Source organism: Mirounga leonina, unplaced genomic scaffold, assembly GCF_011800145.1.
Source record: "Mirounga leonina isolate KUSES-001 unplaced genomic scaffold, KU_Mleo_1.0 Mir_168, whole genome shotgun sequence".
Classification (NCBI taxonomy): domain Eukaryota; kingdom Metazoa; phylum Chordata; class Mammalia; order Carnivora; family Phocidae; genus Mirounga; species Mirounga leonina.
This window is the reverse complement of record NW_023270426.1, coordinates 44,376,743-44,403,892: the sequence shown is the minus strand read 5'-3', so window position 1 is coordinate 44,403,892 and position 27,150 is coordinate 44,376,743. Positions and strand designations below refer to the sequence as shown.

At 41.5% G+C, this 27,150-nt stretch overlaps 1 protein-coding gene across 4 annotated transcripts in view; it reads right to left on the bottom strand.

Annotated features, from left to right (window-relative positions):
* Window positions 1-438: 438 nt before the first annotated feature.
* PTCD2 (pentatricopeptide repeat domain 2) overlaps window positions 439-27,150 on the bottom strand; it is a 61,497-nt gene continuing 34,785 nt past the window's right edge. For 2 of the 4 annotated variants that reach the window (XM_035014617.1, XM_035014619.1), the window contains exon 10: window positions 25,902-26,447. In XM_035014617.1, coding sequence (XP_034870508.1) covers window positions 26,154-26,447 — 294 coding nt within the window. In that variant the 3' untranslated portion in view covers window positions 25,902-26,153. Of the gene's footprint in view, window positions 1,256-7,057; window positions 9,395-25,901; window positions 26,448-27,150 lie in introns of those variants that run through there. The other 2 variants (XM_035014618.1, XM_035014620.1) reach the window with 2 other exon arrangements.

Sequence of the window (27,150 nt, the reverse complement as noted above, 5' to 3'; positions counted from 1 at the left end):
TTTTAATGGAAGTTCAGGTTATGAATTCCTACCATATCATCAGTGTGAGTCATCATTAGCAAAAATTGTGTTAAGGTTCTTGTTAACATTGTCAACTTTATTTCATTGGACAATTTGTTAATAGTAGTCTAAATCTATTAACTCTTTTCCTGTTGAATTCTGTAAGTAAAGATTTTAGGTCAACGTCAAGGAAGTAGGATATAGGAAATGGCCAGCTTTGAGACAGAGGTGTTGTTTAGCTTCACTTTCCATCAGTTTGAGGGGTGCAATCACCAATTTTTCTAATGGGGTAAAGACAAGGGAGCATTTTGATAGGACAGGATACAGAAGTATGACTCAGCTCTCCCAAACCAAGTCTTTTCACAATGACCTCACTTTATTTGAAACAATGGGAATCCAGGATCATTAGCACATCTGTACTCAAAAATAATAAGGGAAATATTTTAACCTTCTCTCAAAAGTTTCTGTATCAACGTCTCCTTCCACTCATGCTTATGATCAGTGTGATTTCTTTTATGTATTCACACAAATAAAAGTATAAAACAATTTCTTTAGTTTTCAATAATAAAATTATTTGCATATTTGTAAAGATTTAGTCAAAGTCACACATGGAAATCATTGTTATTTTATGAGAACCTAGATTCAAAATATAGAAAATTAAGCATAAATCTATTGCAAGAGATACTTTATATTAGCTACATAATTCCATAACAAAATAGCCATGATTGTTGCTACTGACCAAAGGCTAAATATGATAAGGTTCTATTGTGACTATCATGTAACTAATCAGTTGAATTGACACACATTTATTGAGCTTCTACTATGACCTTAGGAAGAAGAGTCATGGTCCCTCCCTTCAAGCAGCTTAAGTTTAAGGGGGGAAAAGGTAGCACATAGGTTATTATATTTTACATTTATTACTTATTGAGTGCCTACTTACATATATTAAGTGCTCACTACTCCTAAGTTTTCTATTCATTTATTTTATTCATGTTCATATTTATAATTATATTCATATTTTATTTAATCCTCACCACAACCTATTAGGTACTTTAACTACATAGCAATTTAACGTTTAAGAAAACTGAGGCTCAGAGCAGTTAATTGGCTTATCTACTTACACACAGGCTGGTAAGTGTCAGGGCTAGGGTTCCTCCCAGATCTTCCTGATTCAAAGGCTCAGAACTTTTCCATCATAAAAAATGTGCTTTGGTCAGATACTATTCAGGGTCTTCCCAGGAATGCAAAATAAGACCTGATAATAAGATTAGAATGTGAATTTCATGAAAGATGGACTATGTCCATTCTGTACCCCATTTTAACCCCAAAACTCAGGATAGTGACTGGCACATAATCTGACCTTGATAAATTTTTTAATTAATTAATTAAGCTTTGAAAGCAACAGATTCTAGCTCAGAGCAGGATATACAGAGGGGGATTGAAAAGATGACTCTTGGGTGGCTATAGGAGCCTCCAGATAGCTTACAAAGATCTGATGTAAATGTATTTTTCTAGACAGAGGGAACATAGCTTTCATCAGACTTTCAAGGGACCATGATCTAAAGATATTTATAAACCACTGATTTAATCTCTCCCCTTGATTTAAAATATTGGAAGAATAAGGCTCAGAAAGCCAAGTGATTGGCCCAAGGTTATGCAGCTACACAAGGACTGGGTCTGAATGTAGAACATAGATACACAGATTATCTGATCTTTGAATTTCCAAAATGTCACCCATGAAAAGACAATGTGGTGTTGTAGGACTCAGCCATGAGCAAATCAGGCTTTCCTCTGAAATGGACACTCAGCTTTCCAACAGACGATAGAGGGCTATTTAGTCAGTATAGGCTCCTTGATGAAACAAATAATCCCCAAATCTCAGCCACTTAACACAGTGAAAGCTTTATTTATTGCTCCCATCACACCTGATATGGGTGGTGAGGCTTTCCTCCAAGTGACAATTCAGGGACCCTGGTTTGTTTCATTGAATGGCCCCACCATCTTGGAGGCTTTTACTTTCAGGCATGCAGATAAGAGGGAAAGAGGGCATGGAGGGTCGTGGAAACTATGACAAGGCCTCACCGCATTCCATGGTTTCAACCAACTGCAGAGGAGACTGGGAGACCCAATCTTCCTGAGCGCTCAGCAGGGTAAGCCATCACACTTGTTTGCCTGGGACTGTCCCAGTTTTATCACCTGAAGTTCCATTTCCCAGGCCAACTAGGATAGTTGATCAGCCTAGTGCTGCAAGAAGTGGAAGTGACTTGGGTGAACATCTAACAGCCACAGGATGTTTGATAGGGCCTAATAAATAGCATTATTTATCCAGAAGTAAAATAAGAAAGATAGATGGGGGTCAAAATAGTCACCTTTTCCGGTGGGAAACCTAGATCAGGGAACAAGGCTTTTCTCTATGGGAGAGGCTCCCTCATTCTGAACCCCAGAATGAGGTAGACTTTCCCACCTTGAGTAGTGCTAGACCTTTCACGTGGGAAGCATGATGGGTGGAGCACAGGAAAAGTCCCATTCTCTGTGAGCAGGTCTACTGCCAAAAAGAAAAAGGAGCTGACCTTGTATACTCATTTTTCCCCAAATTTACCAAGGAGAGAAGCCACCCCATCTTCCTGAGGGATGAGGAGGGGGAGGGTGTGAGTGAAGGGGTGGGGGGAGGAAAAGGAAGTCCAGGCCATTATAATAAATGATCTCCCCTCAGAAAGAAGGAAACAACAGCCAGAGGAAAAAGCATTCCCATGTAGTGAGGAGCAGACCATGGAGTCTAATTGTGTGACTTGGGCACTGAGGGCACCCAGGACTTCAGCCCAGGAGAACTCAAGGTGACAGGACTGGAATGTTACTGTACTTTAGTTGGAGAAAGATGCAGGAAGAGCATAGACTAGAAAATAGAAAATGGAATCTAGGGGCGCCTGGGTGGCTCAGTTGGTTGGGCGTCTGCCTTCAGTTCAGGTCATGATCTTGGGGTCCTGGGGTCGAGCTCCACCTCAGGCTCTCTGGTTGGTGGGGAGCCTGCTTCTCTCTCTCCCTCTGTGTTCTTTCTCTTGCTCTCTCTCAACTAAATAAATAAATCTAAAAAATAAAAATAAAAAGAAAGAAAATGGAATTTAGAACATGAAAAACCGGATGTGGCTACCTTAGCATGCTCTAGTTGTGAGAGAGAGAGAGAGAGGAAGCTTTTAGGGCCTCCTAAAAATTGACATTGTGGAGCCAATTTCTCATTTTGTACTGCTAATAAACGGTTGTTCCTCCTCCTCCTCCTCTAGCACCACTCCTACCACCACCACTGGAATGTTTTTTACTCTAAGTTCAAGAATCAGCATTTTGGTTTGTATGTTTCAATCTCTGTGACTTCAGTTAACACAGAGTCCCAGAGAAGGAGACCCTCCAACAGTATAGGACAAATCAGGTTCTGCGTCTGGAAGGCTGAAGATGAGGCCTTGGGCCCCCATAAATTCCCATGGGATAAATGCCACTTTGAAAGTCCCCTTGAGGTGCCCAGGTGACTCAGTCACTTAAGCATCCAACTCTTGATTCTGGCTCAGGTCATGATCTCTGGGTCATGAGATCGAGCCTCATGTCAAGTTTCGTACTGTGTATGGAGCCTGCTTAGGATTCTCTCTCTCCATCTGCCCCTCTCTCCCTCCCAGTCCTACTTGCGCATGCTCTCTCTCTCTAAAAAAAAAAAAAAAGAAGAAGGAAAGGAAAAGGAAAAAAGAAAGCCCTTTGACAGCCACCCAGCAGCTCTCTGAGGAGATACCCCACTGGACCATGCAGGGACCAAGCATTTCCTTTGAACTGACATTATCACAGAGTGCATAACCGTAAGAAAATGAATTCCAGTTCTAGACCAAAAAGAGATTATCAACTGCACAAATACCATCTGGAGGTAATGTGTGTGATGGGGGTGGGGAGAGGGAAAAGGCGAGGGGGACTAACTGGGTGCCTGACTTGTTTTGCCAGGTCCTACATACTTATTTTAAACGAAAAGAATAACCAGAGAACAGGTGTGGGGAGGTTAAGTAAATTGACCAGACTCATATAACTAGTAGCTCTGAAAGATGGTGTTCAACCCCAGACCCATCTAGTTTGAAGAGTAATAATAACAACAAAAGGAGATACTCAGTGTAAAGGTAGATACAAGTGCCCTTGTAATAAGACTTAGAAATTAGAATGCATAGTTACCTAACAAAAACTCTCTCAAGTTCTTTTTCAAACATTCAGTAGATACACGCTGTTTGGAATCATTTTTCAGTCCTGCATGAAGGCAAAGAGATAATGAGCTCAACGAGAAACTCTGGGATAAAGGGAGTCTATGAAGCATACTTCCTGATCCTGTCTCTGACCAGCCATGCATGGGAACGAGTGCTGGGAGAAGTGATAGAAACTCAGTTTTTACAAAACTTGGTCTTGCCTTTGCTTGCTTTTGGATTTTGAAAACAGATTACATTCCAAATTAAAATGGCCACACTGCTGCTTATTAAATATTCACTTTTTATAAACTGACAACAGGAAAGATTCAATATTTGCATTGCTTTTTGAAAGAGCCCCTCACTGGAGCATGTGACCAGAACCTTCCTCCTGGGCCAGAGGATGAGATGAAATGAGACTTTTTTGGGTGCAGATCTTGAGAATGTTGGCTTAACTGGGCTAGGGAGCCACCTTGGTTAATGCCAAACTCCAGGTTGCACCCACACGTGGACCTCTGACTTTCCTTATTCCTTATCTCTCACCAGTGTTCCACTAAGTATAGGCATCTGGCCATGTAGGGTAGAATCTCCTGGGATGAATTTTCAAAATGCATGAGCATTAAATTTTTTTTGGTAAACCTTAGGGTTGAGAATCACTGTTTTAACCAAGATGGTCTTTGTAGAAAAGCTGCCTTAAGCCTCACCTTGACTCAGAGTTTGGACTTTTTCTTGTGAGCACTGGGGAAGCACTAAAGGGATTAAAGCAGAGAAAAGACAAGGTCACATTTTGCACTGTAAAAGATTAGTGCAGGTTCAGTGTGGAGAATGGACGGCTTGGACAAAGAAGACCAGACATGAGGCTGTGGTCCAGGTGAGGGAGAGACCCGATGCAGAGCAGTAGCAGTGGATGGATTTGCAAGGTGTCTAGGGGCAAGAATCAACAGAGCCTGGGGACTCATTGTGGGGAGGGTAGGGAGGTCAACATGGGCTGGAGAGAAGGAAATTCAAGATGAATTTCCTATGTTTGGAGTGGGATGACTAACATGAGCACCACACATTACTGTAGAAGTCAGATTATACCCCACCTACTCTGATACTTAGGGTTTCTCAAATACACTATACTTCTTCCATCTGTATGAGATCAATTAAGGGATGGAGTTTTGTTTCTTCCATTTTACAATTAACAAAGGGGTATTCTTTGAAAAAAATTTGGCTTGGGGGGCTTGGTAATATAAACTCAATTAAAACAATACATTGAGGTTCCTACTGAAATTATTTCTCTATTTAAGTTCTCTGAAAGGTTGAACAAGGAACCAAAGCTTCAACTTTCATGCCATAGGACTGAAAATACTCTCATCTCCTAACTTGAAATTTGGAAGTAAGCACCATCTTTTTAAATCATTGGCAAATCATCTCTTCCTTTTCCTCTCTGTCTCACTCCCTCTATCCTCGATTCTCTTGGGAAGCTTTATTTGGAGATTTTTAGTCCACAGATGGGTGATACCTGCCTGGACCTGGAGGAATTTACAGGAGACGGAGTGTAGCAATAGTCATAAGGAAGAGGTAAAATCTGATCACTTTGTTTTTCAGTTTTATTCTTTATATTTACAGTGGCTTCTTCTTGATTACAAAATAATAAAGAATTATTATCATTATTAGAAATTCAAATGGTACTGGAAAGTAGGATACAAAAAGGGGAAAATAACCTGTCATCTCAGCCTCAGAGATAACAATGTTAACGGTTTGGTATATACTCTTCCAGATTCCTGCCTAACATAGGATTAAGGTTAAGAATGAGCCAGGCATTGAGTGGGAGACTAGGGCTGAGAGAGCATATGTTCTTAAGAGAATGCTGGACCTAGTGGAGATGCTGGAGACTCCATATGTGCTAGAAGAAGGCATGTGAGGTGAACATGGCAAGTGGTAAAGGTGGTAACAGGCAGGGACCTTTCAGAGCCCTGTGTGCATGTGCACATGCCCAGGTACAGGTACACACTTGTGCACCTTTTAAAGATATTGGATCATACTATGGATTCTCTTCCCAAACTTGTCTTTTTTACATAGAGATCTTCCTACATCAGTACATTTAGAAATAGTTCGCCGCCTTAAAAAAAGCAACATAGCACTCTATTATTTGGATGTACAAAGTTTGTTGAACCCATCCACTATGGATGCGAGTAGTTTCCAATTTTTGCAATGAAAAGCAAATAGACATTGCTAAGTAAATACCCATAGAAGAATTTCTGATGGCTTAATTTCTAGGATTGGTATTGCTAGGTCAAAGGCTATGCATATTTAAAATTTTGCTTTACCTAGTGTGTACAAGATTGACTTATTTCCTTATTCCCTTACATTTGTTGCCAATATGATGGGGAAAAAAACTCATTTAAAATTTTATTTTAATTATTATTGAGGTTGAACACATTTTTCTATCTTTCTTGCGTGTAGGTATTTATTCCATGAATTATCAGTTCACACCTTTTGTAACTGAATGCTTTAGGTCAACTGCATCTCCAGGCCAATAAAAATGTTACTGTAGAGTTTGTGCTGTCATTTAAGTAGACATTTGCCGTGTTGGTGAAACAATGAGAGTCAGTGACCTTTAGTATCTTGGAGTCATTTGGGCACCTTTCAGTTTTTATTAAAATTGTAGGGCTTTTAATTTCTTTTATAACTAGCTATATTTGTTTCTGTCCTTTTTCTTTTAACCTGTACCTCCTGATCTGTGGACCTCAAAATTCTTAATTTCTACCAATTTAATCTTTGAAAGAAGAAATTTTAAAAGGCCTTGTGGAATGCTTTGGGCTCCACAATTTCATTTTCTATTTATGGATTTATGATTTTTCTGGGAAGGAGACACATCTTTCCTTTTGAATATGGTCTGTCTTCCTATTTAGACTTCACAGTTCTTCATCAGCAACCAGGAGAATTTGTGCCACTAGAAATCCAAATTAGTTCACATGTCTGTTCCAACTAGCTTTGGACTGAAAAACACCAGATTTCCCCCCAACATTCTTTATACTTAGTCTGTAGTTGGACAAACTGAAATAGTAAGTGTTCCTAAGAATTGTGTCCCAGGCTGCTTTCCAGATCATCAGGGTTAAGAAAGAAAAACAAGGTAAGGAATTTTAAATACAAATGTAAGGAGGGATTAGACTCATAGATTTGAGATGTTTAGAGATCGTAGAATCATGGAATTTAGAGTGAAAATGCCCTTTTGATAACGCACAACCAGCTCCCTAGTTTTATGGGTGAGACCCAGAAGGGTCACGTGTGTTGCCTGAGCTTGTCCAGCGAGGGTGTAGCAGAACTAAACTGCAGGTTTTCTGACTCCTGGTCCAGAGTCTTTCTTCTTCTATGCTGTCTCTCTTTCTTATCTAACTGGAGGAAGAACTTTACTTAGAAGATTCATAACATTATTAATTCCAGAAGTCACTTTAGTGATCCTATGTCAGAAGGAAAGAAACTGAGACTCAGAGAGATGAAGTGACTCGCTCAGGGTCACCAATCACATGGCACAGATGACATAGTTTCTCTTTGCCAAAGATGGCTCTCTCTTCCAAATCACCCTGGCATCCTGCACCAGGGATGGTCCCAGTCCTCAGAGCAGGTGGGAACATTTTTCAGTGTCAGACTGTGGTGGTTTCCCTCAGAAGTGAAGTGATAAGAGACTCCTTGTTGCCAGTGCTCTGAGAAGGTGTTAGTCTCTGTCCGTTAAGGTAGTCCAACCCTCCACCTTGTCTTATTGAAAATAAATTATCCTCACGGGTCCTATTGGTCCTATATCCTTATGGAATATTGTGTATATTCAGAGTTGGTGTATTTATTTTCTTCAAGTAGTAAAATATTTCACTGCTTTCCTACTGTTTAAGTTAGGTTCTTTTGTTTACAAGGAATCCTGATGTAAGCTAGCTTGAGACGGGGGTTTTATTGTAGGAACTGAGACAACTCCAAAGACTGAGACAGCCTGAGGAACTGGTCAGCTCCAGGGACCCACTGCTTTCTTCATCCCTTTCTTATGGCTTCTTGCTTCTGCTTGTGCTTGTGCTCAGTTCTCCTCTCTCTACTAAATTGGCTGATTCTGCTTATCAGACGTTTCTGAACTTTCTTAACTCTGGCTCGCTCATAATGTCCCTGACTCTCTCTCAAAGAGAGAGTTCTACTCCTGTTGATATAGGCTCCTTTCTTCGTTTCCTAGTTCCAGTTCTTGAAAGATAGGGAATCTCATTGGCTTAGCTCATCTTGTTGTACTAGAACATAAGTCACAGTTACCCTCCAGATTATGGGATTGGCTGTCTGTTGGTCAGGTTGCCCATCCCAGTGCCAATGGGTTGTGCACAAAGAAGGGTTCCATTACATGGCATTGCCTGACAAATTTAGAGTCTGATAGTGGGTCAGTTTCTTTCAAAGGGGCTGAGAAGTCTAATACCTCTGCTTTTTTCTTCTTTTTAAGTAAGATTCAAGTATCATGGAAGTGAATGTTAATTAGTGTCTTTGTCAATTTGGGGGGAATTATAAAAATGTGTTATTCAGGAATTCTTTCAGCTATCTAATACTGAGTTCTGTCAATACTTATAATTCCCCAACTATGGGCTGGTTGACTCTTTTCCAAGTAGTTGTATTGGGTTCCACTCCCTTGTAACTGAAATTTCCATGTGTCTTTGCCAGAAAATGAACCCATGTGCCTTGGCCTCTGAGCTTTGTCCTGAGAGTGTCTTGGGATTTTTACATTCTTGACCTGGCCCATTCCTTGATGATAACTTTACTGCACCCAAATCTTATTCTCATATGTCAACCACATTTTATGGCCCATTTGATAGGAATTAGGACCTTGGAAGGGTGCCTGGAGTCGAGTAGATATGCAGAAAAAAGGAATTAATCTTTACTGAGCATCTACCATGAACCTGGTGGGAACATTCTCATTTTGTAGTTGAGGAAGCAGAGATTCAGAGAAGATCAGACACTTGCCCAATGACACATAGCAAGCAGGTAGTAAGGCTAGAATTTAACCCAGATCTACCTAATTCTAAATCTTTGGAATCTCTTTGTATCATACCTTGAAGTTGGGTGTTTAGAAGGGGCGGGAAGAGGAGGCTATTCTAGGTGAGGAGAATAGAGACCATCACAGGTAAAGGTATAGAGGCAGGCAAATAGGAAGTGATGCAGAAACTCTCGACAGGAGTGGCAGATTCCTGTAGGAGAGAGAGGGAGATTGAATATCAGAGGCAGCCAGATTCTTGCACAATATAAAGGCCAGGCTAGGGTATAACTGACATTTTTGGAGGCCTTGGGGAGTCACTAACAGTGAAGCATGACGTGACCAAGGCAGCTGTTTAGATTAGAAGGATTAGTCTGGAGACAGGTGTCAGAAGGATTGCAATAGGAAAAGACTCGAGGTGATTTAGGCATGCATAGCTATGGTAGGCCCCTGTAATCTTAGGCCATGTCTCACAGCTGGCCTCATCATCTCAAGCAGGGACCCCTTTCAAGTCCTCTACCTCCTCCTCTTCTCTGTGACAATCACAAGCTTGCAACCGTCAGTCTTCTGGGAACTGAGCTCTCCTATAAAGCCTCACCTTTGATGGAGAGAAATGCTGTTCATTTCTCATAAGGTATATCCAATCTGAAGCTTCCAAGTGTTGCATTTTTTAAATTATTGTTTTTAAAAACAGAACTACTCCAAAGGGTAGTGAGCACTGGGAAGCTGAGGCTGTGGTCTAAATTTCCCCTGAAAGTCTTAACCACTGGTGAGATTTTGTATATGTATCAATCATACCATTTCCATCCTTGTTCTCTGTTCCTGTCACTCCAAGTGTGAGAAGAGATGGACGATTGAGATAAAGGAGAAGTTCCTAGGACTTTACCTTCTATTTCTCCTTTTTCTTTTCTATAGTAAAATTACCATGAAATTATTTACAAGAAGTTGCAGGCAGTCTGGCTAAGCTACTTGTGGATTTGTCTTGGGAAGAGTGAAAATCAGTAAATTTTATTTTCTTCCCTGACTTTTGCAGCTATTGAGGCTAAAGTCCAGGCATGCCAACAACATAATGTGGGCACTGAAACAAGTCTTTCTGTCCCTAGAGATTAAGTAACAAGTTTGGAGGTGAGTTTGTTTGTCAGTTTTATCGCTGAGAAGACTGAAGAAGAGGGAGTTTAACCCCTAGGCCCTGAGGGGTCCTGTAATAATATAGGTGGAAATCCAGTGGATAAAAATGGTGACAGCTTGACCTCCTTTTCCTTTTGCCCCAGGCTAAACTTGGAGCCTCTCTTCCCTGAAATAGCTCAAGTCATAAAACAAACTTATAACCTTGACAAAACAGAGGAAGAAGTCCTCTGTGCAAAAGTTAAACTGGTGATTCCTCCCACTCAATGAAATATTAATGAAACCAAATCAAAAACCTTAATTGGTCACCCTCAATGTGTGACACACTATGCTAAGAGCCAACACTGAATACTTTTTCCTTAAGTTTAGGGACAGAGAATTTTTGTCCTGTCATAGTAACAGTCAGTATTGAAGCAGAGGTGAGTTGTTAAAATTTTAAATTCTATTTAACAACTCCAAGGACACACTCTTCACCCAGTGGTTTCTCTACTGAGTGCTGAAGTCAACTCATGCATTCTCTGGTTAAAGCATAGGCCATTCGATGTTTCAGACAATACAAGACCTGTGGATTCCTAAAAAAGCTGCATTTTCAGGGGACTCTCTGGATGTGAAAGCAGGCACTGGCCATCAAGTCATGGGGTTTGCTGTCAGACCTGGAAGGCCAGATGCTGTGGGTGATCCTTAAACCAACTCCTTAGGGGGCCTAGAGGCTAGGATCACCATATTCTCCTCTTGATCCCATCCCAGATAGATTGGGTGGATGTAAGGGTTAAAAGAGTTTTACGTAGGAATTGTGAAAAATAGGATCTATTCAACATAACGGAGTTGGTCCAGACAAACTTTGTGCACAGTTCTGTTGGTATCTAGTTCTAATCCGGGGTAGTTGTGATGGTCATATCTATGATTTGTATCTCTAGGAATTCCAGGACCCAGGGCAGAATGGCCACAGTAGATCTGTTGATGATAGGTGGTTTTTTGTTTTTTTGTTTTTTTTTGTTTTGACAGAGAAAGACACAGGGAGAGAGGGAACACAAGCAGGGGGAGTGGGAGAAGGAGAAGCAGGCTTCCTGCAGAGCAGGGAGCCCGATGCGGGGCTCTATCCCAGGATGCTGGGATCATGACCTAAGCCGAAGGCAGTCGCTTAGCGCCTGAGCCGCCCAGGTGCCCCTGATGATAGGTGTTTCAGCTCCCTGGAAAACAGTGGGAATTTGGGGATTCTTGAGCAAAAAGAGGAGATTGTGTCTGTGCCAACTCTTGGCAGAAACAGGGACTCCAGGTAGGCAAAGAACTCTCTGAGGTGAAGGAGGGCCATAGCTCATATTCCCTATCTTGAGACACGCATTCTCATAGTCAAGGAATGCTTTTGAGTACAACAGACAGCTGTGTCTTCCTGCCCAGGGACCTAGTAAATTCCTGCATAGAGGTGGCCTCAAGGGGCCTTCAAAGTCTATGGTCACTTAAGGGTCAGACAATTCAAAATTATCTGGAAAAGTTTTGTTTTTTGTTTTTGCTTGGGGTGGGGGGGTGGGGGCTAGGGTATAAACCCTCTAGTTTGGAGAGAAACTGAGCAGAGCAGGGACTACAGGAGATTTGGGGACAGCAGTAAAGAATGAGAGCATTTATTGAGAAATGGAACAGTCTAACAACACTGGCAAATCCTCGAGGAAGATACCAGGGATCACTGGGGAAGGGAGGGACTTGGGAGTTTATAGAGTTACAGTAACTCAACCATGTGAAAGCTCAGAGCCAAATATCTTTATGCCCATCATCCAAGCTTTAAATATCGCCAAGGCCTGTGTAGCCTGAAAAAAAAGAGGTTTTCTCAATATTCAGTGAAATGTTGGCTCCTTTAAAGTCATAGCCATTTTCATCAAAGTTTTATGGTAAAAAGACTTGGGAAGGTGAACACAAGTAAGGGACTGTTCTAGGTGGCATGCTAGCTACAGGGTTGGGGGTGGGGAGAAAAAGGAGAGTCTAAGATTAGCTCTTGGGGTCAGAATTGTCCCATTATTTAGAGACATGACCTACATGCCTTACACGATTAAATAACATTAGAATATCTGATTCAGTGTCCAGTGATATTCTCCAAACATTTGTCTAATGTGGCAAATAGCACCAAGGGGACCTTCTCACTTCCCTCAGGTCAGGAGCTGAGAATGTCTATCTTAGTTACCTCTTCAGTTTGGGGGAAGAACAAGTCCTAGTTTGGTTAAAACTAGCCTTCCTTACCCATTAGCTCTTGTGAACTGAGGCTGGTCAAGGACCAGGATTGACTGTGTGGCACTTACCTGTTTATTGATACTCATACAACCATTTACAATGATAGTATATTGTTTACTTATTGTTCTGTAACAAATTACCCCAAAACATACCAGCTTAAAACAACAATGAGCATTGGGGCACCTGGGTGGCTCAGATGGTTAAGTGTCTGCCTTCGGCTCAGGTCATGATCCCAGGGTCCTGGGATCGAGCCCTGCATCGGGCTCCCTGCTCAGCAGGGGGCCTGCTTCTCCCCTTCCCTCTACTTCTCCCCCTGCTCATATTCTCTCTCTCTCTGTATCTCTGTATCTCGAATGAATAAATAAAAACTTTAAAAACAACAACAACAACAATGAGCATTTATTTCACACAATTTCTATAGGTCAGGAATCCAGGAACTGCTTAATTGGGGCATTCTTGCTCAAGGTCTCTCTTGAGGTTGCAGTCAAGATGTTGGCCAGGGCTACATCATCTGAAGGCTTGACTGGGGCTGAAGGATCAGTGTCCAAGATGGCATGCTCATATGGATGGTGACTTGATGCTGGTTGTTGGTAGGAAGCCTAGTTCTTCACAACATGTACTTCATAGGGCTGCTTGAAGTGTCTTCATGATATGGTGTCTTGCTCCTCCCAGGGCAGGTGATCCAAGAGAGAACAAGGTGGAAGCCTCAATAATTTTTATGACCTAGTCTCATAAGCCACACTCTGTCAATACTCCTATGTCCTATTGGTCACATAGTCAGCCATTCAGTGTGAGAAGGAACTAGGATACTAGGATACTGTGGCTACTAGGAGGTGAAAGTTGCTGGGGGCCATCTTGGAGGCTGGCTACCACAAAGAGCTACCACCTACTGAGAGCTTGCTGTGAAACAGGCACCTTGCCAAGCATTGTATATTCAGTAACTCTTCAGGGTTATTGTTTTCTTATTATCCCCATTTTACAGATGAAGAAACTGAGGCTTTGAGAGGGTAAATGACTTTTGCAAGGTTTTTCTAGGTGCAGCTCTCCCTTAATTTTCACTTCTAAGGAATTAAGTTCATGCCATGCCTTTCTTTTAGCACACAAGCATTGTGTGCCTACTATGAAACGGGCCCTGTAGTAGGATCTAGGAATCCAAGAACAGCAAGACCCAGGCCCCAAGGCACGTGAAAGTTACATGCACAAAGATAGCACTGTATTTAAGGTATAGCAGGGCTCAACCAAGGAAGTAATCAATACTTTGTGGGTAGGATTACCCTTCTTGTAGGCTTGATGCCTGAGATATATCTTCAGAGCAATCAGGCACGTTCTCAACTATGAATGCATTATTACATTCAGGCTGGGGGAGGATAGGGGTTAGGACTTCCACTGATTCCTACAGAGGGTAACCATCTTTAACTCCTAGCTTTTGGTCTATGTTTAGTGAAGCTGGATGACACTTTACAATATGGTCTACCAAATGGAGCCCTGGGGTCCAGAATCAGGAGACAGGTTTTACACCATATTTTTCCACTTTCCCCCTATGTGACCTCTGGGAAACTCTTAATGGACATACGCCTTGGTTCTAGTTTCTGTTAAATGGGCGTAAAGTAATCTTTCCCTACATCATGGGAGAGGGAGAGCAGTGGTGATGATTAAATAAGTTAAAAGAAATAAAATGAAAAAAGTTCAAAGCTCTGCTTTCAAGAAGACTGAAGTCATGAGCCAGTTCTTCTGCAACGTATTTCTTACCTCTGCCACCCTGCCCTGTCCCCACCCTACAGACACAGAGGGGCTGTTGTTTTTACTTCATTTTCACAGTTTATATTTAGCCAAGGGGAAAAAGGATCAACAGCTCCTGAGGATGTTTGGCGTACTAGGCTACCTCTGAAACAGTTTAGAGACACTGCAATTGTCCAACTGAAGTGATGTTGCTGCAAATGGATGATGACGGACAAAGAGAAAGAAGTATATTTGCGATTGTGACATCATTTGTGCTTTGTGTCGCTTTCAGGATGAATATCAGGCAGATGACCCTTTCTGATTCTCACTGTTGCCATGCATTTCATTCTCTGAGAAGTCAAGCACATTCATTTCTGATGTGATAACCCTGTGGTTTACTATTACTATTGCATAAGCACATGAGCAACATTTTCTTGTGCACAGTCCTCTCGTACATATGTAAACTACAGCCTGCAGTACCCCCTGAAAGAGAGGAAGGCTGAATATGCTTACCCTGAACTGGATGCTCATGGGGCAGGATTCTAGATAAGGGTCACCACTACCTTCCCATATATGCCCTGGGCCCCATCATCATCATAGATGACAGACTCAATATTTCAGGTGAGTACAAAATTTCTCAGAAATGATGATTATTTCATATATACATGAATCTGGTGTCATTATTCATATGAATAATAAAACAGGATATTGATCTCTTTTAGAATCAAGTCACTTTCATTTCATTATGCTCTCTGTTCCTTCTCTTGCCTGGAGCCTTGGAAAGCTAGCCCCACACTCTCTTAGGCTCTCTTTTATCACTACACAATAGTGTCATACTGATAAAATGTTATACACCTCAAAGGATGCTGGTAAGCCTGCTCCAATATACTTGACGTTTTGAAATATTTTCTCTCTTCTGCCCAAGGGAGGCTCAAGCAATTCTAGGGTGAAATTTGGCAACCCTGGATTGGGAAGTGAAGATCACCTTGTTCTATGGAAAGTGAAACAGGAATTGAAGCAAGGAAGCTAAAGCTCTTCATTTGGTTCCAGAATATCTACTTGCCCCTCTCCCCTGGAACACTCTAATTACTGGTGGTCAAGGCCTTGTTGCCTGGCACATTTTCTTAAAATATGGCTTTAAATGCTTCATTGTGGTTAGAAGAAGACATGTATTAAGTACTAACAACCCATCATATTCTTCAGCAACTACTCTTTCATTTTTTTTTCATTAACATACAATAAAAAAACCTCTCATGTTGTCCCTTTGTGGTACACACTCGCCCCACTCTAATCCCTGGTAACCACTAATCTGTGCTCACTATAGTTTTGCATTTTCCAGAAAGTCATATAAATAAAGTCAGACAGTATGTAACCTTTTGAGACTGTCTTCTTTCCCTCAGCATCCTACCTTTGAGGCTCATCCATGTTGCTGCATTTATCAATAGCTTATTCCTTTTCATTGCTGAGTAGGGTCCTATTGTCCTCCCATCCAAGTACTAACCAGGCCTGACCCTGCTTAGCTTCCAAGATTAGACAAGATCGGGTGCATTCACAGTGGCATGGGCGTCGGTGGGTTCTACTGTCCTCGTGCATATTTAACTTGGCATGTTTCAGTAGAGCACAGACCCCATGAATCTGTAGACAAAATGGCACTTGGTAGCCAAGTGAAGAAGTAACTAATGTTTATCTTTCTAAATCTATAGTTACTTGTCATAATCATGTTGGGTGATCATCTGGAGACAAAAAAGAACAGGCAGTTTTTATTCCAGAGGCTCGAATGCCTTGGACTTCCAAAATCCCCCTACATCCAGCATTTGTAGGTTATTAATACATTTCATCTTCAGGTTGTCTAGTGTGTGTTACTGGCACTATCTAATGCAGTGGTTACCAACAGAGGGTGACATTGCCCCCCAGGGGACATTTAGTGGTATCTGGAGACAATTTTGATTGTCACACTGTGGGAGTGCTACTGGCATCTAGTGTGTAGAGCCCAGGGATGCCATGAAACATCCTACAATGTACAGGACACCTCCACAACAAAAAAATTACTGGTCCAAATGTCAATAGTGCCAAGGTTGAGAAATCTTGATATAATGTATCTGAGACATCTCTTCAAATAACACATGTAGTGTGTTTTGGGTTGGGCCAAAAACATTGGCAGGAAAATGGTAGGCTTTTTGAAGAGAATCATTATTTTCCTCCAAATTTTAAGTGGCAACCAAGGGAATAAGAGTCGGAAAGATAAAGAGTGATTATTCAAGAAATTGTTTAAACCCTGTTCAAACAACTCTCATATACCACACAAACTACTAATCCCTCAGACAACTGTGGTTGCCTATCTCTGGACCATTACATTTCTACCCTTTGCCTGCAATGCGCTTCACACTTCTCTCAGCTTGGAGAACTCATTTTTAGGGATCACTGTCTTTAGATGCCTTGGTCAGGTATCTTTCTTTATGGCTCCCATAACAACTGTCATGAAGAACATGACATTCCTCCTAGCACCATTTAATTTTCTGGTCTCTCGTCATTGTGGTATCCTCTGCACAGAGTCCAATGCCTGGCATAAGTTGGTGCTCAATAATTGTTGAATTAAGGAAACCATTTTCTAGATACATTTGGATACTCATTCATCCATATGCTCAATCATTTAATAAAGTTTATCAAGTACCTACTGAGTGCCAGGCAATATGAGTGTTGGAGATACAGGAGTGAGCAAAAGACATAAATCCCCTGTCCTCATAGGGTTTACATTATAGAGTGAGGGTTGGCAAGCTTTTTCTGTAAAGGGCCAGATAATAAATATTTTTGGCTTTGTGGACTATGCAGTCTGTATTGCAACTACTCAACTTACAGTTGTAGTGTGAAACCAGTCAAAGACAATATGTAAATGAGTGAGAGTAGCTATATACCAATAAAACTTTATTTACAAAAATAGGTAGCAAGTGTGATTTGGCCTTCAGACTAGTTTTTCAACCTCTGTTTCAGAGAGAAGTCAAACAATAAATAAATATAAAATTCAAATAGTAAGTGCTTTAAAAAAAAAGCAGGAAAAGGAATAGAGAGGAAAGAAGGTGGAATTTAAAGTATGGGAAGTCAGGGAAGGCCTCTCTGAGGAGATGACATTTGACAGACATCTGAATGAAGTGAGGGAGCAAGGCAGAGGAACAGCCAGTGCAAAGGACCTGAAGCACGAATGTGCAGGGATCTTCTGGGCCAGTAAAAGGCCTATGTGGCAGGAAAGATGCAAGCAAGGGAAGTAAGCGAGCTGAGGTTGCAGAGGTCAAAGGGACCAGACTGTGGACCTGGAGTTGATTCTGTGTAATGAGAAGCCTATGGAGGTTTTGAGAGAGGGAGTAACCAAGAAGAAGGGGTCAGGGTGACTTTTGACAACCCCCTCCCCCCCAATTTGTCCACTCAGTGGATTTGGGTGAATTAGGAAAAGGTGTTTCCTATAGGAGGAAGCAGCCTTGGATTTTAGTCTCCACTCAGCCCCTCTGCCAGGCATCCTTGGTTGGGATACAGTTCGGACATAATGGTCTGTGGTCTTAAGTGCTGCTGAAGTTACCTAAGAAACTCCAAATCAAATGGTATCAAATGGTATTCTTTTTTTTTTTTTTAAGAATTTATTTGAGAGAGAGAGTGAGCGAGAGAGAAAGTACAAGTGGGGGCAGATGGAGAGGGAGAAGCAGGCTCGCTGCTGAGCTGGGAGCCTGATGTGGGGCTCAATCCCAGGACCCTGAGATCTTGACCTGAGCCACCTAGACGCCCCTCAAATGGTATTCTTGAGACCTTCTAGGACTTTGACATCTTTGGTATGCAAAGTATTGTCATTAAGGCAATGGTTTCTGGGGCTCAGCTCAGTGTTTTGGGGCAATTGGGAGGGTGCTGAATCTTAGGGGTACCTCTTCCTTTTCCCCAGGGGTCACAGCCAATTCCTGAGACCTTTCACCCCTCAGACAAGCACTTCCTTTTCTTCATTTTGAGGTAAGGCAGAGGAGTACAGATGAAGGAAACAGGGTAGAGAGTAAGCAGCAAGGTGCCTCTCCCAAGTTATGGAAACTTGTGTAAAATAAACCTTGTGGTGATAATGATGGTTTCACTTCCTGTTCCTTGTTGAACTACAGGTTGCCAGGAAAGCCCTGTCACACATTTACATGCAGGTTAAATTTCTCAAAATCTGAGCCACAACAGCCTAGTAACTGTGGGGAATATGATACAAATGCTGCTGTGCTGTTGTCATTGTCAGTGGGTAAATTTCTTTAGCAACTTGATGTGGTTGTTTCTCTTGGATCTGATGGGAACAAATCCAGTCATGGGCTATTTGTTAGTTGGTCTTCCTTCCTTTTTACTTATTGTTTTGGACAGGGAGTCTGATAGACAAGATGAAGAAATGAAATGCATTTTCATTATCATCATTAAATACTGCAGGGCCTTCCAAAATAACCCTAGACAAACTCATCACGGGCCAGCATCTTTTACTTTTCTATGTGCTTTTGGAGGTTTTGACACCAGGGATGAAAATGTGCTTTCCAAACAGTGTGGACTTTACCTAAAAGTGTTGTCAACTGAGTCATAATGAGCATCATGATTCATTCTTTTCCCTTTATTGTCTTCATTAGGTGTACAATTTCCCCTAATCTCACATGCATACAGTCTTTGACCTTTTACCCACAGGTCTGATTGAGCATCTTCTATTCATTTATCACTTTCTAAGAATGAACAAATTGGAACAACTTAAAAATAAATATTCCTCTCCTAGTTGCCATGGACGAATGCAATTTGGGTAGCTCAGCTTAAAACAATAAAGATGAAAGTGATGGAATAATATTATTAATTTTGTGCTAATAAGCATCTTCCAAGCTGTAACAGAGGATGGGAGATGCCGTCCCGGAGTTGGACTTTAAACTTGGATCTGAATTTCAGAGTTGTTAGTAGGTATCTGAATATTAGGTCTGGAAATGTTGAACTGGCACACACATTGTATTATTTCTAATCTGTCCTCTCTGTTTTCCAGGCAAAATGGACACTTGTAAATATTCTCTGTTGAACAAACTGAGAAAGTTGAACTGTACCTTGGGTTGCAGTTAAAGACAGTTTTAGCTGGTGAATCTTGCCCATGCCCTACTTTGAGGGACTTAACTCACGTTGAAGGCTGCATAAGACTCTGGGCATGGGAGTTATATTTGGGGAGCAAATAGGCAATTCCAAATGGTTTTGTTGCCTTTCTCCAGAATATATCCCAAGAGGAATTGGTGAGGAACATGAGTTTTTAGGCTTGTTGCTTGCTTTTCTCAATCTGGCTTATTCAGAACTTCTCCCTTGAAATTAGAGCTTTATGCTCGGGAGAAAACAGGATTGAAAACAAACCTGAGGTTTCTCCTAAGTTCCAGTAAAGCAGCCTCCACTCTGAGTCAGTGAGTGAAAGAGTGAGGACACAGGAAGCTAGATTCTGTCACCAAAGAACCCAAAAAAAGGATCTAAATTTTTTTTTTCTCAAAGGAGAAGCATGAATAAAATGATGGGGAAGACACAAAATAGAAGAACAGGGAAAGAAGAAAGAGGAAGTAGAGTTCAGGAGGAAAAAAAATCATAAGGCATTAGTCCATTGAAATGTGAGAAGGCAAAATCACACCCAACCTACTCTAGCCCAGTTTACCTGCCAAAACTTTAACTCAGAGACATGGGGACTCCTATTACCTATTTATCTCAGAATCTTCAAAACGGGGTCAGGAGATTGGCTAGTGAAAGTAGCAATGGTGTGCTGGTTATCTTTGTTTCCTCCTATCTTTTCAGATGTTTTACACCTGAAAGGATTTCAACAGAGTACGAAATAATCAATAACTTATAAGCCATGTCTACAAATGCAAAGTGAAATGTAGAATTGAAATGGTTTGGAGGAGAAAAAAGGATTTTAAAAACAAACCGAAATGATCCACATGAAGAAAAGATTTATATTTTTGGTCTGGATCCATGGTCCACTGAGGTTAGGATTTTAACTAAAGGGGATAATAAAGGTTGTGGAAGTCCACGGATATAGAAGTCCAGAGCTGCCATTCATACCAATTGGTTCACTGGTTAGCTGCTTAGCTCTCAACCTTGTCAAAAACAGATCCTGCCTGAGTGAGCTTCATACTACTGATTCTTTACCTGCCGTGTAGGCATTATGTCATAGTGAGATCACCCCCACCCTGCGCAGTCTACCTTCATATGGCCTTCCCTCTACCTGCAGCGTCTGATGGGATAAAAGTTTAACACGGCAGTGTAAATAGAGACTTAGTCCTGGCCACTTCCACTCCAGACTCCTAGAGGACCAAATGCCCATCCACCAGGTGTTTCAGGAGTGTTTCATTTCATAAGTGAGAAAAATCAAAGAGAATATGTGTGGAATAGCATGGACTATAGGATTTTTCCCCAGGCCTTTTTTTTTCAGTACCTATGTCACTGAGTTGTTGTGCCTAAGCCATACCAACTCATTGGGCCACATTTAGAATAATTAACAGTTTCTTTCTTTTATCCCCATCAGTTGTTATAGGATGTCCAGTTGCACAGAATTTCCTCTGCTTTTGGTGGTAACCCAAGAGTTATCTATTGTATACATATGAGCAAGTCATCTTGAGCAAGAGCATCTGCCACTCTCCTCCTCCCAGGCTCGGGTGTCTGTCAGGGACATCTTTCACCAGAATTCCCAATCCCACGGTAATAATTAGCACTCTGTGAAATCTCAACATATCTATAAGGTTTGTGATAATGAAAAACTGGTCTTTGACCTACTCCTAGAAATGGGCAGTGATAAATACACCAGGATACTGAAATCTCTCTTACTTTAAAGGAGAAAGCTCCAAGACTTAGTAACTCCATGAGGATGGCTGGAAGAGATAGGTTGCTGTTATGTGATGGATTTGAGAAGGTATAAAGACAGAACAAATAATTAAGAGCCTAATTCCTTTTCACTTCTCTCACATCCCAATATGATTTTATTAAGAAACAGCAAACAATTCATTCTGGGTTTTTTCTTCTTTAGGAGAAAACTTTCCAAAGTGAGACAAAGGCTCTTTCTTTTTCTTTCATAAGGAGCTGAGGATGTTTTTTTCATGAAACATCTAGCATGTGCCCCACCCCCCCATACACTATCTGCAGAGGATCATCCTGTTTTCTCTCTTCTCAAAACATCCTTTCAACACGATAATTCTCAATCTTGAGCGAAGGCAACATTCTATATCCTCCCGGAAGTCTATCTACAGCTACCTTTCCCATCTAGCCTGCAGTGTGGACCTCTGTTCTCTCTGAATTCCAGAAATGGAAGATGCTTTTTTAAAAACAGTGACTCTGGGCGCCCTCTGCTGTCCACTTAAATTCTTCAGCTGTATACTAGTGATACGAGCAAGGCATGAAGGCGGGGAGGGATTACTGAAAAAATCCATACAGCATACACAAACATTAAGTATGTACATGTGTCTATGTATATGTATATGTAATACATGCATATTATATGTATGTATGTGTGTATGCATATATACCTTAACCGTTTTTACTCAGTGGCCCCTTCAAGGTTCTGCTGAATCAATAGTATAAACCACCTTTCCTGAAAAGTGCATATATGAGCATGTACATGCAAACACACACGCAGAGCCACCATCTGGGCACAGTACACAGAGTTAAAAACCTGAGCTTTGGTGTCAGACCATCTGTGCTTGCCCACTCCCTGGTATTACATCTATGGCCAAGAACGTAACCTCTCTGAGCTTGTTTCCTCATCTGTGAAATGGGGTTTTCCTGAGGGTTAAGTGAGATACTGTATACAAAGTGCTTTGTATAGAGCCTCACAATGGTTAAGTCTTATTAAGTGTTAGCAGGTTTTTTTTCTTTATGTTATAAACCCTATCATACCAAGCCCTGTTGTTGTCAAATTCCTTGTTACTTCAGCATCAGTGTGTCCAAGCAAACGCTGTGCTCATCTAAATTGGAAATGACATTTCCTCTGCTCTCCATAGTTTTATACAGGGAGATAAACCCTGTGGCCCAAAAGCCTCATGTGGAGTTGCTTCATCTGTCCTGGCTTCTCAGTGAGCAGCATTCATGTTGAATTATCTTTGGACGTGCATGTGGCCATCCTGCCACCAGCGACAGTCAGAACATACTCTTTAAACTGATATTAATTCAGTAATTTCCAGCCATGAAAGTGAAGGCCTCCTTAATCCTCTTGAACTTAATGGTGACACAATGTGTCCCCGTGGAGTGCAGTGGGACACACCAGGAGGTTCTGCTGCTCAGTTGCCAGCATGTGACTTGGATTCGTGGATTCAAAATCAAATCGAGTTGTAGGGCAGTCACTTTGTGGAGGTTACGCCTTCTTTTGTGATGTCACTTGTACCTTGACAAGATGATCCTGCTGTCTGGGAATGAGGGAGATCTGGGGAATTAAGTGACATAGGGATGCTGGGCTCTTCTGGGTGAGGAGCTTGGCCTGGAGTTGGGGCAGGGAAAAGGAATCAGGAAAGATGAGGGACCACTAATTGGGCAATGCATTTCCCAGGCAGGCCAGGTGACAGACCATGATTCCATGATGACTTCCAGGGGGACTCAGGGACTCCTGGTGCCTTTTCCTCTCAGGGCCTAATTAAATGAGGCCTTCTTCTCCTATCCTAAGCATCCAGCTTTGGAGTATTTCAGCTGCAGGACAGTGATTACCAGCCAAATATGGGGTTCTTTTCTTCTCCCTGGGCCTTCTTTTCCAGACCTCACCTTTAATCACTGTGATAAAGTTGCCCCTGAGGCTCTTGGAGGCCACAGTCCTCAGAAAAAGATCAACTCAGTAAGGCAGGCAAGTGGGTAAGCTGTTTGGCAGTGTTCTGTTCCTGTTCTGTTAGTAGCTGGGAAGTTTCACATAAAACCCTTGTGTCCTCCCCCCACTTTCCTTTTCTCCCCAAATCACTCCTATCTCAGATTAGCCAAGAGCCTAGAAATACTGGGGGGAAACCCCATGGAAACAAACTAAGAAAGAGGGCTCTGGCCAGGGTGTTATGCACTAGTCACCTATGCCCCCCTTCTCTGCCATCCCACTTCTTTAGGGCTTGGCCCTGTCTCAGGTAAAACTAAGATAGGAAGAGCAACCGGTTTATGAGAAAGTTGTGAAATACTGAAAGCAGAGCATGGCAGGCTATACATATGAACTAAAACCTGCCATTAATTAATTCACCCTTTCAAAAAACATTAAGGCCACATTATAGTATCATAGGATAGTAACATGCTACACAGGAACTTTGGGGTCATATAAAACAGAGGTAGGATAGTTTGTCCTTCAGGAGACACCAGATATACTTGGAAAAAGTCCTGTAACAACACAAGGCGATGTACTTTACATGTCAAAATGAATGACAGACAATTGGTGCTATCAAAGACCAGAGAAGGTCCTCATGTGTGGGTATGAGCACATGTGCGAACAGACACATGCCACTTACTATCTATGCCACGGGTGATGGAAGTATCACCCCAGACTTATCCCAACCATTAACAATGTGGCCATTTGCGCAGTTGTTCACTTAATGTCTGTTCCTCTTGCAGAATGCAAACTCATGATAACAGAGGGCATTTTTCACAAAAACAGACACATAGATCCATGGAACAGAATGGAGAGCCCAGAAATGGACCCTCAACTCTATGGTCAACTAATCTTCGACAAAGCAGGAAAGAATGTCCAATGGAAAAAAAGACAGTGTCTTCAACCAATGGTGTTGGGAAAATTGGACAGCCACATGCAGAAGAATGAAACTGGACCATTTCCTTGCACCACACACAAAAATAGACTCAAAATGGATGAAAGGCCTAAATGTGAGACTGGAATCCATCAAAATCCTAAAGGAGAACACAGGCAGCAACCTCTTCGACCTCAGCTGCAGCAACTTCTTCCTAGAAACATCACCAAAGGCAAGGGAAGCAAGGGCAAAAATGAACTATTGGGACTTCATGGAGATAAAAAGCTTTTGCACAGCAAAGGAAACAGCCAACAAAACCAAAAGACAACCGACAAAATGGAAGAAGATATTTGCAAATGACGTATCAGATAAAGGGCCAGTATCCAAAACCTATAAAGAACTTATCAAACTCAACACCCAAAGAACAAAGAATCCAATCAAGAAATGGGCAGAAGATATGAACAGACATTTCCACAAAGAAGACATCTAAACGGCCAACAGACACATGAAAAAGTGCTCAACATCACTCGGCAGGGAAATACAAATCAAAACCACAATGAGATACCACCTCACACCAGTCCGAATGGCTAAAATTAACAAGTGAGGAAAGGACAGATGTTGGTGGGGATGTGGAGAAGGGGAACCCTCCTACACTATTGGTAGGAATGCAAGCTGGTGCAACCACTCTGGAAAACAGTATGGAGGTTCCTCAAAAAGTTGAAAATAGAGCTACCCTACGACCCAGCAATTGCACTACTGGGTATTTACCCCAAGGATACAAATGTAGTGATCCGAAGGGGCACATGCACCCCAATGTTTATAGCAGCAATGTCCACAATAGCCAAACTATGGAAAGAGCCAAGATGTCCATGAACAGATGAATGGATAAAGAAGATGTAGTATATACATACACAATGGAATATTATACAGCCATTAAAAAAAACACATGAAATCTTGCCATTGGCAACAATGTGGATGGAACTAGAGGGTGTTATGCTGAGCGAAATAAGTCAATCAGAGAGACAAGTATCATATGATCTCACTGATATGAGGAATTTGAGAAACAAGACAGAGGATGATAGGGGAAGGGAGGAAAATATGAAACAAGATGAAACCAAACCATAGGAGACTCTTAATCTCAGGAAACAAATTGAGGGTTGCTGGAGTGGTGGGGGGTGGGAGGGATGGGGTGGCTGGGTGATGGACATTGGGGAGGGTATGTGCTATGATGAGTGCTGTGAATTGTGTAAGACTGATGAATCACAGACTTGTACCCCTGAAACAAATAATAATTATATGTTAAAAAAAAAAAAAAAGATAGTAGGAAGGGAAAAATGAAGGGGGGGGAATCGGAGGGGGAGACGAACCATGAGAGACTATGGACTCTGAGAAACAAACTGAGGGTTTTAGAGCAGAAGGCAGTGGGGGGCTGGGTTAGCCTGGTCATGGGTATTAAGGAGGGCACGTATTGAATGGAGCACTGGGTGTTATATGCAAACAATGAATCATGGAACACTACATCAAAAAGTAATGATATAATGTATGGAGACTAACATAATAAAATAAAATTAATTAAAAAAAGAGGGCATTTTTTAATCCCATTTCTACTCTATGTTAGCAAAAATATTTCAATCAGAATTACACCAATATCAATTTTTGCTCAAGATATTTTTGAGGTAATGCCACTTAAGCCAACTTAATTCCTTGATTCATTTTTTATGTAATATAAACCATGTCCTGGGCTCCTCGGTGGCTCAGTTGGTTAAGCAACTGCCTTCAGCTCAGGTCATGATCCCAGGGTCCTGGGATTGAGTGCCACATTGGGCTCCCGGCTCAGCGGGGAGCCTGCTTCTCCCTCTGACCCTCTCCCCTCTCATGCTGTTTCTCTCCCGCTCACTCTCTAATAAATAAATAAATAAAATTAAAAAATATATATATATATAAACCATATCCTTTTAAAAAATCTTTTACTTTTCTGAAATATTTCCATTGGGGGGTTAATTCACAATGATTTGGCTCACCACACATTTTTTTATGCATAATGTATGTCAAATTTGTAGAGAGAAATATTATTAGGTAAATTTGAATCTTAAGTTATTTTTGTCAAGCTCTGTACTATTCTGCCATGTTGCCTTAGTTTACATGGACATGTATGCACATGTGTGTATATGTATACATGTGTCTCTCTGTGTGTATATATATAATTCAAAAACGCTAAAGAGATACATTTTTCACTAATCTTAAATCATAATGACCTGGGACTGCTGATTCATTGACTCCAGTGGAGAGGGTTTGGGATTGAGGTGCGTCAACATCAGAGTGAGGATCCTCAGGAGTAGAGGCAAAAGGCAGACATACACACCTCATCAGGTACTTGCTTAGGAGTCCAGGGACAAGGCCGTACTTACCTGCTCTTCCCTCTTTGTGACAGCAGAGACTAGAGGACCCAGAGATGGTATCTGAAGCCCAGGGCTCCTGTCCAAGTCCCCCGACTAGCAACAGCAGCACCTGAGAATTTATTAGAAATTCACATTCTTGGACCCTGCTCCAGATCTGTGGAATCAGAAACTCTAGAGATGGAGCCCAGCATTCTGGGTTTAAACAAGCTCTCCAGATGACTCTGATGCTTGCTGAAGTTTGAGAACCACTGCCTTATACTCAGCTGTCATCTTGGCTATGAAAGAAGGGGTAAAAGGAACATATCCAGAATGATCAAAGATTTGCCTAAAGAAAAAAAAAAAAGCAGAGCTTAAAATATCCTTTAAGCAAGATCAAGTCGCCCATGAATTCCTCTCTGAGGTTCTCAACAGGAGTAGAGAATACGTAAGAAATTTTTGTTTGCTTGCAAAGAAACAGAGAAAGCTATAATTTTGCCTACCTGAACTGTAGCAGCTACCTCCCCATTATATTTTCTCAGTAATAGTCATTAGGAATTAGTTCAATTTTGTATTAATTCCTTGGATCACTGTCAACAAAACTGTCAGCCAAAATTGCCCAGGATTGGTCTATTTCACCATTGAGTCTATTCTTCAGGATTTTGATCACTCTGTAAGGAGTACTATCTATAGAAGCAAAGAGCAAATGACTAGGCCAAGGATCCTTAAATTTGACATGGCAGGCCAAAAGTGTTCTGCTTTGGGAAAGGGATGTCTTCTCCCTGTGGTATCTTAAGAGCCTTTCATAGTGCCTTGTCCTCTGTAGCTGCTCAACA